This window comes from Oryctolagus cuniculus, chromosome 7 (assembly GCF_964237555.1).
Source record: "Oryctolagus cuniculus chromosome 7, mOryCun1.1, whole genome shotgun sequence".
Taxonomy (NCBI): domain Eukaryota; kingdom Metazoa; phylum Chordata; class Mammalia; order Lagomorpha; family Leporidae; genus Oryctolagus; species Oryctolagus cuniculus.
Window position 1 is genome coordinate 135,021,917 of NC_091438.1, and position 13,570 is coordinate 135,035,486.

Genomic DNA, 13,570 nt, shown 5'->3' on the forward strand with positions numbered 1-13,570 from the left:
TTCCGCCCCTGGCCTATGAAACTCCACCTCCCCAAGCTCTGTTAGCTGGGATTGGTGGGCCTCCCGCGGCGGTGCCTAGCGATTGGTCCCCATGGATGATGGTGACCGGCGAGACCCCGCCCCCAGTCGGGGCTGGGGTCTGGGGGCGCAGCTCCGCGGCGCTGGGCTGGCGCGGCTCGAGCCGCGGCCGCACTGACAGCTCCGTCTGCGGACCATGGAGACCGGTGCCGCTCCACACCCGCTGCGCCTGCTCGTCTGTCTGATGCCGCTCTGTCTCGCGCTGCTTTTGGGACCTGGGCGGCCTGGGACCGCCGAGGAAGGTGAGGAGACTAGTGGCTGGTCTCCGAACCTGGAGACCCCAAAAATAGGAGGCTGGGGTCTGAGGCGCTGCAGGGAAGGAGTCTTTGGAGAGACTGGCGTCTGTCTTAGGGTTCGAAGCAAGCGGGCAGTCTGGACAGACAGAGGAAGGTGGCTACCCAAATGGGAAGAGAGGGGCGTTGAGCAGCTCAGAGGCTGGAGACCTGAGGGGCTGGGAAGAAAGACCCAGAGCCTCAGAAGCCAGAGGCGGAGGTTCAGGGCCGGTGAGACGGACAGGCTGAATGATTGGAGGTGGGAGGTGTGGGGGCGGGGAGCGATGCGAGCAGAGCAGACCGGGAGATGCGGAGGTGATGCTGGAGTGTGGGATGCAGCTCCGATCGGAGAAGAGGGGGCGAAGCGCCGGCCGCGGAACTGTCCGCAGTGCTGAATTCGGAGAGCGTTCTACCTGGCGCGGTCCGCGCGGCGGGGCTGGGGACGGACGGCGACAGCAGAGCGTACGTCTAGCCTCCGATTCTGCATCCAGAGGAGCTGTGCGCTCAGCTGAATCCAGGGGCGTAATACCTAGGTGCAGACTCCCAAGGAGCCGGAATCTGAGACGCTGCCTGCGGGGTGCGTCCGGCGCTGGATCGCGGTCGCCTCCCTCCGAGCGATGCCGAAGCCCTGTCGGTTGTGTGAACACGCGTACGTTGCCGCCGGTGCTGCCGGCTGCGGCTGACGCCACTGGAGTCGGCCCCTCGGTGGAGGCCCTCACCTCGGCGGCCCACCGCCTGGCTTGAGCCCCACATGAGTAATCTGCCACTGCCTGGCCTCCTGTGTGGGCTGCGTCCTTGCGGTCTGTCCACACGGGTGCTTCTCTGGGGCCAACGCCGCCAGAATGCAAGCTGCTGAACCCAAAGCTCCCGGGGAGTAAAATGACTCCCAGCTCCCCCGGTGTTGGAGGGGTCGTGGATCATACGTGAAAGCACCCCTGACGTTCTTGCAAAGGCAGAGGGGGTGGTAGCTCCTGGGAAAGGAACTGGCTGTGGAGATGCGAGATGTTTATTTCTCCTGCTGTTAGACCCTTCATTTTACCCAGAATCCAGGGGATTTTGACTGCAAAGACTCAAGCCTGAGGACCCCAGATTTCATAAGAGCCCCTGAGTCTGAGTGGATTCACAACTGAGAGCCAGGCTTAGTCTGCTTGTTGTGAACTTTGTGAAAGACTGAACAATTACACTCCCCGCCCTCCATAAATCTGTGTCCTAATCCCCAGAACCCGCAATTGTGACCTTAAAAAATTTATTTATTTGAAAGGCAGAGTTAGAGAGAGAAAGGGAGAAACAGAGAGAGATACCTTCCATCCTCTGGTTCAATGGTCTGGGCTGAGCTAGGCCAAAGCCAGGAACTCCATCCAGGTATCCCACATGGATGTCAGGGACCCAAGTACTTGGGTCACTTTCTGCTGTTTTCCCAGGCACATTAATAGGGAGCTAGATTGGAAGCAGAATAACCAGGACTTGAACTAGTGCTCATATGGGATGCCCACATTGCAGGTGGCAGCTTAACCCACTATGCCACAGTGCCAGCCCTGTGAATGCGACCTTAAGCAACAAAAGACACTTTGCAGGCATGGCTAAGAAGAGATTATCTCAGATTGTTTGGGTGGACCCAGCGTAACAACATGGTTCTTATGGGGGTGGGGGTGGGAGGAGCCAGAGGAAAAGGAAGTATTGTTCTTGGAAGACTGGGGGAGGGGGCCTTCAAGCCGAGGAACCTAAGCAGTCTCTGGAGGGTGAAGGTGAGGAAATAGGTTCTGCCTTCAGAGCCTGTAGAAGGAACCAGTCCTGCCGACACCTGACTTTAGACAACTGAAACTGATTTGGGAACTCTAGATCTGCAAGGGAGAAGAGTTCTGTGTTAAGGGACTAGGTGTGTGGGAACTCATTACAGACAACACAGGCTTCTTGTGGTTCCAGCTCTGGATCTGTTTGTAGACTGGGGATTTGTAGACTGGGAAAACCCTGTCTGCATCTTCTACCACCTTCTCCATCCTCTCAGATCACACATTTCGAGTGAATTCCATTAAGGAGCCCACCCTGCTGCTCCTAGGGCCCTCTGGCTTCCTGACTTCTCTCTTCTGCCTCTCCTTAGTTGTCCTGCTCGATTCCAAAGCCTCTCAAGCTGAGCTGGGCTGGACCGCACTGCCAAGTAACGGGGTAAGTGTGAAACCATGTCCTTGTCCCCAGGACCCTCCGGGTATCCAGGGCTCAGTCCCTGTAGCTCCCAGGGCCACATCGGATTGCCTCAAAGTGTGTGGTCAGCAGTAGCCCTGGCATCACACCAGAGGGGCCTATTAGAAAACTGAGCCTTCATTCAAACAGACAGTTAAAAAGAAAAAGTGGAGAGAAAACTGGCCAAATCTAGGAGCAAAAGTGGGACCTCTGGGAGTGGGTGTTTGGCCGAATGGTTAAGAGACCACCTGGGATATCCACATCCCATATCAGCTCTGCTCCCAGTTCCAGTTTCCTGCTAATGTGCACCCTGGGAAGCAGCAGGTGGTGGTGCCAGTACTTGGTCAATGCCATCCAGGGAGACTTGGATTGAGTTCTCGGCTCTCGGCTTCAGCCTGACCCGGACTCTGCCATTTCAAGCATTTGTGGGAGTGAACCAGCAGATGGGAGACCTTGATCTGTCCCCCCCCTCTCAAATTTCAAGTATCTTCAATTAATTATTTTAAAAACAGAAATATGGCATCTGTATGGAGCTACTGATGGGCAGTCTCTGGCAGCCAGCAGATCCTCCAGGCAGAGTTGATGGTTGATTGGTAGAGCAAACCACACTTGGAGTCCTGAAAGAAGTTTAGGAGTTTGGGTGGGTGTGGGGTGAGTTGGGTGTGACAGCAAGTTGCTGTAGCAGAGAGGGCACTGGGTGCAGCGTTAGGAAACTCTAGGCGCCATCCAGGCCCTGCCACCAAGTTGAGGCAGTATCCAGCCAAGTCGCCCTGCCTCTGGGGCCTGACTTTCCCCTCTAAAAAGGATTGGACTCACTTATTTCCAAAGTCTCTCTCAGCTCTGCATTTTATAATTTCAGGAGTGTGCATGGTCAAGTAGGAGGGGGTGTGGGAGAGGGCAACAGGAGGGAGAAGGTGGTGTCCACCCGAGCCACGGCCAGTGCAGGACCTCCTGCGGGCCCCTTGGCTCTCAGCTGTCCTCCGCTTTACTCTGTCCCAGTGGGAGGAGATAAGCGGCGTGGACGAACACGACCGTCCCATCCGCACGTACCAAGTGTGCAACGTGCTGGAGCCCAACCAGGACAACTGGCTGCAGACTGGCTGGATCGGCCGCGGCCGCGGGCAGCGCATCTTCGTGGAGCTACAGTTCACGCTGCGAGACTGCAGCAGCATCCCCGGCGCCGCGGGCACCTGCAAGGAGACCTTCAACGTCTACTATCTGGAGAGCGAGGCCGACGCGGGCCGAGGGCGTCCCCGCCTCGGCGGCAGCCGGCCCCACAAGATCGACACGATCGCGGCGGACGAGAGCTTCACGCAGGGCGACCTGGGAGAGCGCAAGATGAAGCTGAACACAGAGGTGCGCGAGATCGGCCCGCTCAACGGGCGGGGTTTCCACCTGGCCTTCCAGGACGTGGGCGCATGCGTGGCACTGGTCTCGGTGCGCGTCTACTACAAGCAGTGCCGCGCCACCGTGCGGGGCCTGGCGGCGTTCCCGGCCACCGCGGCCGAGAGCGCCTTCTCCACGCTGGTGGAAGTGACCGGGACGTGCGTGGCACACTCGGAAGGGGAGCCCGGCAGCCCCCCACGCATGCACTGCGGCGCCGATGGCGAGTGGCTGGTGCCTGTGGGCCGCTGCAGCTGCAGTGCCGGATTCCAGGAGCGAGGCGACATCTGTGAAGGTATCCAGCCCTCTGGGGGTGCGGGGTGGGAGTCTAACGCGCAGGTGGCAGTGAGGAGAGAGTGCCCTGGATGGAAGAGACGGGAGAGGGAGTGCAAGCTCCTGGCTCTGGGGGCGGGGGTCCTGACCATTTGTGGTTTCCAGTGGGTTTCATGGAGAGGGATGAGTAACAGATTAGGGGGCCCTGGGGACCTGTATTTCAGACACTGTGGTGGGCACCTCGCACAGACCTGCTTGCTCACAGCACTATTCCTATTACACAGATGAGGAAACACAACCTCAGGAGGCAGATTGACACCTGAGTGAGCAAATGGGGAGCCAGGATGTGAAGCCAGGTTTGCCCAGCTCGCAAGGTCTTCTCAGGGTTCCATGCTGCCTCGCCTATGTGTAAGGAACTCTACTGCAGCCTGAGCTTCGGGCCAGTGGGACTTGTTGAATTCTAGGAAGTGAACTCCTGGTCGCTGATGATATGCAAGTCAGAGGCTGGCAGGGGATAGGAAGGGACTTGATTCTTGAGTTTGAGATTGGCAGGTGCACTGGACGGTTACTAAGATCTCACAGGACACTTGAACTGGAGCCACTGGAAGGAGCCTTGGTGTTGAGGGTTTGGCTGGGTTCTCTGGTCTGCGGGGGCGTGGGAACAGATCTTTCCTCCCTCCTTGTCTGTGGCTTTGGAGACTCAGAGGAAACATGTGGCTATGGATGTGTATACTTCATGTAGAGAGATCAAGTGACACATTTTCCAATGCCGGTCTTTTCTGGGTACCAGGGTGACAGAAATGAATCAGACTTGGCCCTCACTCTTGGGAAGCTCAGTCTAGACACAGAACATCTACAAATCACAGGCGAGTGAGATGTGTCATAACTGAGGGAGACCCAAAGAAGTGATGAGGAAGGGACTCTCTCTTCCTTTGTTCAGTCATCAATAGAAACTGAGAGCAAGCCAGCTGCATTCTCACTGGGGGCTTATCACATGTGTCCATGCATGCCCCATCTCTTCCTGGGGAAACTGTTGTTCAATAAGGGCCGGAGAAGCACGAGCCCTCCCAAACCCTCCAGATATGGCTGGGCTCCATCTCCACGCTCTAGCTGCAGCCCCTGTGCTGACCCCGTGGCATGCAGGGGTCTCCGTCTGTGTCTCCAGCTCTCCCTTGGAGCTTCTGGAGCTAAGGCACTGGGTCTTATAGTCTCAGTGGCCCCAGTGTCCGTAATAGCAATGGTAGACGGTAGGTGCTCAGTGCACATGTAGGAGGGAACGAGTGGTTGCTGTAGGGTGTGCTGTGCATCGACAGAGAGCTAAGGAAGCGTGGAGAAGGAATAACCCAATGCTGAGGAGGAAGAGGGCCTCCCCGAGAAGATGAGAAGGCCTTTTCCGCCAGGCAGCCGAGAGTGCTCTGAGCCTAGACCCTGTGTGCAGACGCACTGTGGCAGGGAGGACTCAGCCTGGTTGGGGCACAGGAAGTCAGGGGTGTGGCGCGGGGATGTGAGGAGTGAAGGGCTGGAGAGGAGCAAGGACACATCACACAGGGCCTTGAACATAGGGATAAAGAGCTTAGGCTCCATGCTTGAGGCCTTTGGGGAGGATTTGAAGCAGGGATCTGACATGTTCAGATTTGTATTTTCAAAAGACTCCTTGAGCTGCAGTTGCAAAGGCAGGATCGGAGAGGGAAGGATTAGAGGCCAGAAGACGAGAAAGGAAGAAGGTGCAACGGCCCAGGAGGAAGAGAGCAAGGTGTGAACTAAGGCAGTGGCAGGAACCACTGGGCGTGCGGCCATGACGCAGCACGACCCCTGAGGGCAGGGGCCAGGAGAAAGGAGGCTCCTTTGGCTGGGCTGAATGGGCAGAGAGAGCGTTCACTGGGGCACAGAACTCAGGGTGCGGTGTCACCATGAACCCTGTGGAGGTGGAGAGAAAGTGGTTCTGGAGCCTAGGAACACAGAGAAGCTGCTTGAAGCTGTGGGTGCGGCTGGGAGAGACCAGTGGGAATGAATGGGGCCGGAAGCCAGGGGACCAACAATGAAGACTCACAGAACAGCAGCAGAGAAAACAGAGCAGAGGGCGTGGTGAGGGGTTAGAGGAGAGCTAGGAAGGCGGAACATCATGACAGCAAGGGAGACAGAGACACCCAGGAGAGAACGGCTCACGGCGCGGGCGAGCAGGCCGGCAGGTGGTGGCCCTGGTGAGTGATGGAAAGAGCAGGTGCCGAGGGTGGAGGGAGCGAGGAGGTGGAGAGCTGGAGTCAGGCAATCCAGAGGACAGGTGTGAGGAGGAGGAGAGCACAGGAGGCTGAGAGAAGATTCTCCTGCAGGAGGCCAAGACCCGTTTGTATGCCCTAGGGAAGGAGCCATGGGCTACCAGGTTGAGGGGGGCGTGGTCTGCCCCCGGGGTGGGGGGAAGAACTATTTCATTACGGGTTGGAATTGCTGACGCATCTTGCTAATAAAAAGCAGGCCAACTTTTAGTCACTTTTATTATTTTTTTTCGCTTTTATTATTTTTAAAAATAATCTACAGTCAGTGCCTTATCAGCTGTGCCTGAAATAGGCCGCTTTTATAGCTCCACCCCCTGAAGAGGCGCCAGAAAGAGCCAGCCGAGGCGGAGCAGCCCTGGGAACCAGCAGGAGAGATGACTGGATGACTGAGACAGTGTGGTCTTGAGGAGGGCAGGGGTGGGGACCCCGAGTGGAGATGTGGGTGCTGCCCCTACCTGGAGCTGGCTCCTGCCCTCCTGTGGGACTGCAGGGAGGGAGGAGGGGGATGGGTACAGATGGAGGTGTTTGTTGATATGATGGCCAGATGTGGAGGGACTCACCAACTGATGGCCTCTCTTCTCCCTGTGTGTGGGGGGGATGTCCATCTGTACAGTGCACAGGGAAGATGCTTGGGTTATTTGTTCGCTGCTGCGTATTTAGCTCCTAGTACAGCACCTGGCTCATGGTGGGTGATAAAGGATGCTCGCTGAACAGCTGGACAGGGGCTGCAGGAAGAGGCTTGGGTCCCCACTATGGGAAGACAGAGCAAACTCTCTCTCTCTCTCTCTCTCTCTCTCTCTCTCTCTCTCTCTCACACACACACACACACACACACACACACACTCGGGAACCCAACTCCACTTCTCAGTAGAGCCCAGCTCCTCCCCTCCCCTTGGGCTTAGAGTAGACTGTCACCAGGTGTTGCCACATTGCTCTGGCTTGCGGAGTAGGGAACTGGGGAGGCTATCAGGGAAAGCTTCATGAGGGAGGTGATTTTTGCTGTAGAGTTTGGAGAAGAATGGAAGCAGCCAGGAGAAAAGGGGGCAGGGGAAGACCCAGAGGCGACAGAGGCCTGGGTAGGGGTCCTGGCAGTGGGGAGCTGTTGGGGGTTTAGGAAGGGAAGTTCTCCCTGTTTTTCCCTCTGAAACTTGCCCCCCAGTTCCTAGCCCCTAGGGGGATTTGGGAAGGAAGTGAGGTTTCCCCTGGGGGAGGACTCCAGGCACCAAACTTGCACCTTCACCTCTCTTTGGGACTGCCCTGGAGCCAAGCAGAGATGTTCTCTGAGCTGGCCATGGAGACCCTGTGCAGGGCGGCACGAGGGGCACTGCAGACGGGGGGCTGCTGTGGGCAGAGAGTGAGGCGTTTTCCTGGACCGCGCCGTTTGCAAAGGCAGCAGTCTTCGTTAGGAAGCATGTGAGCAAAGACTGTGGCCCCGGCTCGGGCAGCTGCTGGGGACGGACTTGCGGGTGGGCAGTGAACATGAGGACCTCTGAAATTCTGACCTTGACCCTGAGGAAGGGAGGGATGGGCTGGCAGTCGGAAATCCCCTTCTGAGGCTGCTCTTCAACACAAGCCTCTTCTAAACAGAGCCTCTCCAAGCAGAGGGTGCCTCTGATGGACCTCCCACGGCCACGGCTGTGGTCCCCGGTGCACGTGTTCCGGGGAGCTGCCAGCACTCCTTCCCCACTGCTGGGAGACCCTGCGGCCAGGTCACCTCTCTGCGCCCTCGCCCCCTCTGAGTTCAGGCAGGGTTATTCCCATTCCTCTGAGGATTCCTGAGGCCAGAGAGGCAAGGAGGGGCCTCGTCCACACCCAGCCCCAGGCCTCCCGAGCCCCAGCCTCGGTCTGGCACCAGGCTTTGTGCAGAAGGCAAGAGACTTTCCCAGGCTCCTGGGCTGCTGAGACCCTCTCACCAGCACCCCAGCCCAGCGGCCCGTCTCAAGATGAGCCTTCCGGGCTCTGGAAGCCCTCAGCAGCCGCCTGCCTCCCCGGGAAGGTTGCTGAAGTCAGAGATTTTTGCAAGAGGGTGTTGAACTGTTTTCCCTGCAGGTCTGTGGGGGAGGAACAGTAATTCTTACAGTTCTTGTGTAAATGTAGTTGGTTGCTGGGCTAAGCGGTTTACAGGTTTTCTCTCTGTGAATCCTTCAGCAACCGTTTTGAGGTAGGTATTTTGCATATGGCTCAGAAAAGTCAACCCATTCGTCCAAGGCCACACAGCAAAGCCATGGTGCAACCCAGGTTGAGACGTAAGCGTTAATAACCTGTTTCCTGGGTGGGACGGGGAAGGTGAGAGAAGCGACCTGAGTGAGTAGGTGTCCAGACTAGAACCGCCGTGACTCACAGTCCAGAGAGCTGTCGCCTCTTCTCCCTCCACCCGTCTCCACACCTGGCTGGCTCCACTTTCAGACTGGAACTGGGGCTGTGGGTTGGGGACCTACGACGCTATAACCCTGAGTGACAGGGTGTTGGGAGGATGGGTTTTGACAGCAATGAGTATGTGTGTGTGGGGGGGTGAGGGTTGGGGTGGGATGTGTGTGCCTGTGTCAGTCCCTGGGTCACACTGGCACAAGCCCTTGCAGGCTGGGCTCATTTTCATTAGCGCGGAAGGGCTGGGACTCAGGCTGGAATCCTAGCTGTGGGACACTGGGCAGCTCACTTAACCTCTCTGGGCCTTCATTTACTCATCTTACAAATGGGGCTAAAGCGCAGACCTCACAGGTGGCTGTGAGGATTAAATGAGCTGGGGGAAGTAAGACATGGGCCCTGGGCATTGACCAGGGGCCCGGGGATGCCGGCCAGGGGTCCCGCGGGAGGAACGGAGCCCCTGACTCTGCCATCACCCGAGTGGGGGCAGGCAGGAAAGGGCGGGGGGAAGCTGTGGAGGAGCCCCCTCCTTACCCGTTCCTCCCGGCAGCCTGTCCCCCAGGGTTTTACAAGGTGTCCCCGCGGCGGCCGCTCTGCTCACCCTGCCCCGAGCACAGCCGGGCCCTGGAGAACGCCTCCACCTTCTGCGTGTGCCAGGACAGCTATGCGCGCTCGCCCACCGACCCGCCCTCGGCCTCCTGCACCCGTGAGTGCCCTCCTGGCTGCATGGTGCACGGTGGGGGGCCGTCGGGAAAGGCGCCAGGAGGGCAGGGGCCCTGCACTGCAGGGCCTGAGGGTGGACAAGGGGCCCGCGACCCTGAAGGCTGGGTTAGGGAGGGGACCCCGGGGTGGGCGAAGGGGACCGGGGCTGGGTTTGGGAGAACCGGGACGAGAGCGTCCAGACAGAGGGATAAGGCTGGGATTCTCGGGCGAGTGTACGCCCTCACCGCAGCCCACTGTCACCCTCCGTGCTTGGCCCCTGCGGTCTATCCCCGCCCCCTCGCTGACCTCCACCCGGACACCTCCCACTCTCCCACCCCGTACCCGCCGGCCGCCATGCCCTGCCCCTCGCGCCCCGCCCTCCGCCCGTCCACGCCGCTCCAACCACCCCCCAACCCCGACCGCGCCCGCTCTATGTCGCCGCAGGGCCGCCGTCGGCGCCGAGGGACCTGCAGTACAGCCTGAGCCGCTCGCCGCTGGCGCTGCGGCTGCGCTGGCTGCCGCCGGCCGACTCCGGCGGCCGCTCGGACGTCACGTACTCGCTGCTGTGCCTGCGCTGCGGCCGCGACGGCCCGGGGGGCGCGTGCGAGCCGTGCGGGCCGCGCGTGGCCTTCGTGCCGCGCCAGGCCGGACTGCGCGAGCGCGCGGCCACGCTGCTGCACCTGCGGCCCGGCGCGCGCTACACCGTGCGCGTGGCCGCGCTCAACGGCGTCTCGGGCCCAGCGGCCGCCGCGGGAGCCACCTACGCGCAGGTCACCGTCTCCACCGGGCCCGGGGGTAAGGCTGCCCTGCGCACCAAGGCCGAGCGGCACTGGCCCCTGCTGTGGCGCGCACTCCCCACCAACCAGGCCAGCCCCGCCCACCCCACCGCAGCCACCGCACAGCCACCCTCACTGACCGCAGGTGACCCTGGGGACGCCGGCCGAGGCCCAGCGTCCTGCCCAGCGCGCGGGCAACTCTCGCTGCGCCCTTTCCTCCTGACCACCTCACAGAAAGCGTCCTTCGTCCCCAGGCAACCCCACAGACGGCCTCGCCTCTGATTTCCCAGAGAAAACAAGGCCCAGGGTCCCTTAAGCTTTTGCCCTCGGTCTTCAGAAATGTCCGCAGGAGGCCGAATCGCTGCCCCTGTTTCTGGCTCAGAAAGCGGGGCCCCACCGCGTGTCCCCTGCCTCCATCCCTCAGCGCCCTCCAGGGCCACCCTCTTTCCTGGCCCCGGAGAGGGGCGGGGACGCAGTAGGCTCCGTGGTTTGCCGAGTCTGGGACTGAGATGCACCAGTGAGACCTGCAACCTTTTCTGCTATACTAGATTTTCCTTGCTCTTGGCTGGGGTACACTTTCTTTCTCTTTATTAAAAAAAAATTATTTATTTATTTGAAAGTGAGAGTTACATAGAGGAGAGGCAGAGAGAGAGAAAGGTCTTCCATCCAATGGTTCACTCCCAAATTGCCTCAATGGCCAGAGCTGCACCGATCCAAAGCCAGGAGCCAAGAGCTTCTTCTGGGTTTTCCATGCGGGTGCAGAAGCCCTAGGACTCAGGCCATCTTCTACTGCTTTCCCAGGCCATAGCAGAGAGCTGGATCGGAAGTGGAGCGGCTGGGACTTGAACCGGTGCCTATATGGAATTCCAGCACTGCAGGCGGCGCCTTTACCTACCACCATGCCACAGCGCCAGCCCCCCCCCCCCACTCCCGCCTCTGAGTGTACCTCTTGAGAACACCTCCAAGCCTTAGGTGGCATACCCATTTTCTGCTCCTCAAATCTTCCCACTTCCTTTTTCACCATTTTTAGTTTTTAATCCATTTTTTTCTCTGCCACCCAATTTGCCTGCTCTTCTGAAGCAACACTTCTGTTGTTCACTCTCTATTGCAATACAACATGAGCTATTATTGCATTTACATTTTTAAAAAGGAATGATTTATTTGAAAGGCAGAGTGAAAGAGAAAGAGAGCTCATCTTTTCATGCATTCACCCCCAAATAGCAGCAACAGTCAGTTCTAGGCCAAACAAAAACCAGGAAGCCAGGAACTCCACATGGGTCTCCCGCATGAGTGACAGGAGCCCGAGCACTTGGGCCATCTTCCACTGCCTTCCTCGACACACTAGCGGGGAGCTGGGTCGGAAGCAGAATGGCCAGGACTGGACCTGGTGCTCTGCCACGGCATGCCAGCACAGCAAGTGGTGGCTTAGCCTGGTGCACACAGCACCTGCCTCTGCATTTACATTTTTAAGACCCATATAGAAAAAGAGAAAGACAGCAGTCCCATTACACAGACGTAAACAGCGATTAATATCTTGGGGTCTACACCTTCAGGCTTTTTCTCCTGTCCGTGCCCATCCCAGCTTTCATCTGGCATGTCATTCCAGCAATCCTAACTGCTGTTTTGGCATCAACGGAGACTTCTTCTCTATCCATTTTATTAATAAAAATACTGAGCTTCCATGAGTGCTGCTCTGAGCTTGGCACTGTGCGATATGATTTCCTGCATTAATTTATTGAGATGGAACAGTGTTCATCCCCCAGATGATGACACTGAGTTTGGAGAGGCCTAGGGCTGCTTGTCTTTGATCGCAGTCTGTCTGCCCCCAAAGATTTGTGCTGTAGCCTGCCGTAGACCATTACTTGCTTCTGCTTTTGGCTGAATTTTTTTTTAATTTAAATCAGGAATAGATCTTAATTTTGTAAAATGCTGCTTAGACATTTTTCAAGATGATTACATGTTTTTTTTTCCTTTGACCTGTCAGTATGATGGATTCTATTAATGGATTGTTCAAAGTGAACTTGTTGCATTCCTGGACTCTGCCCCACTGGCTATGAGTAAATGCATATTATTCCTATAATAGTTTGCTGAATTCATTTGCTTATATTAGAAGATTGTTCCATCTGCATTTATAAGAGAGATTAGTCGAGTGTGTTTTGTGTTCCTTGTCAGAGTTTGGCACTGGGGTAATGCTGGCTTTGGAAAAGGCATTAGGGAGGCACTTCTTTCTCTGCTCTGGACCAGTTATTTTATTTATTTATTTTTTTATTTATTTGACAGGCAGAGTGGATAGTGAGAGAGAGAGACAGAGAGAAAGGTCTTCCTTTTTGCCGTTGGTTCACCCTCCAATGGCCGTCACGGCTGGCGCGCTGCGGCTGGCACACCGCGCTGATCCGATGGCATGAGCCAGGTGCTTCTCCTGGTCTCCCACGGGGTGCAGGGCCCAAGCACCTGGGCCATCCTCCACTGCACTCCCTGGCCACAGCAGAGAGCTGGCCTGGAAGAGGGGCAACTGGGACAGAACCCAGCGCCCCGACTGGGACTAGAACCCGGTGTGCCGGCGCCGCTAGGTGGAGGATTAGCCTATTGAGCCGTGGCGCCGGCCTCTGGACCGGTTATATATACCTGCACAATTCTCTGTGAGGGACCACTAGTGGAAAAATGGAATTAGAACGTAATTTTATTTTGGTACCCCCAAAAGGTGAAATCCCTGCATAGTTAAAATATGCATTTTCTATGAACTTTTAAAATTTTCATTTTAAAAGATTTATTTATTTGAAAGGCAGAGTTACAGAGAGGGAGAGAGAAAGAGAGAGAGAGAGAGAGAGAGAGAGAGAGAGAGAGAGATGAGAGATTGATTTTCCATCTGCTGGTTCATTCCCCAAATGGCTGCAATGACCAGGGCTGGACCAAGCCAAAACCAGGAGCCAGGAGCTTCATCCGGGCCTCCCACATGGGTGCAGGGGCTCAAGCACTTGGGCCATCTTCTGCTGCTTTCCCAAGCCCATTAGTAGGGAGCTAGATTGCTAGTGGAGCAGCTGGGACACGAACAAGTGCCCATATGGGATGTAGCATCGCAGGTGGAGGCTTATACTGCTATACCACAACACCAGCCCCTCCATAAACTTTTTGAATACCCTGATGTACATGAATTTCAGGTTTTTTTGCACCAAAATAAATTTATCTTCTAATTCTACTTTCCAATGAATTTTAATTTTTTTTTTCATATTTTTAAGTTTTAGGTTGATTTGAAAGGGAGAGGGAGAGAGAG

At 56.9% G+C, this 13,570-nt stretch overlaps 1 protein-coding gene across 3 annotated transcripts in view; it reads left to right on the plus strand.

The window, feature by feature from the left end:
* Window positions 1-152: 152 nt before the first annotated feature.
* Window positions 153-13,570, plus strand: part of EPHA10 (EPH receptor A10) — a 44,358-nt gene continuing 30,940 nt past the window's right edge. Inside the window, exons 1-5 of one of the 3 annotated variants that reach the window (XM_051832034.2) lie at window positions 153-320; window positions 2,449-2,513; window positions 3,528-4,206; window positions 9,372-9,527; window positions 9,968-10,318. In XM_051832034.2, the coding sequence (XP_051687994.1) occupies window positions 215-320; window positions 2,449-2,513; window positions 3,528-4,206; window positions 9,372-9,527; window positions 9,968-10,318 (1,357 nt within the window). In that variant the 5' untranslated portion in view covers window positions 153-214. The remainder of the gene's footprint in view (window positions 321-2,448; window positions 2,514-3,527; window positions 4,207-9,371; window positions 9,528-9,967; window positions 10,319-13,570) is intronic. The other 2 variants (XM_051832033.2, XM_051832035.2) reach the window with 2 other exon arrangements.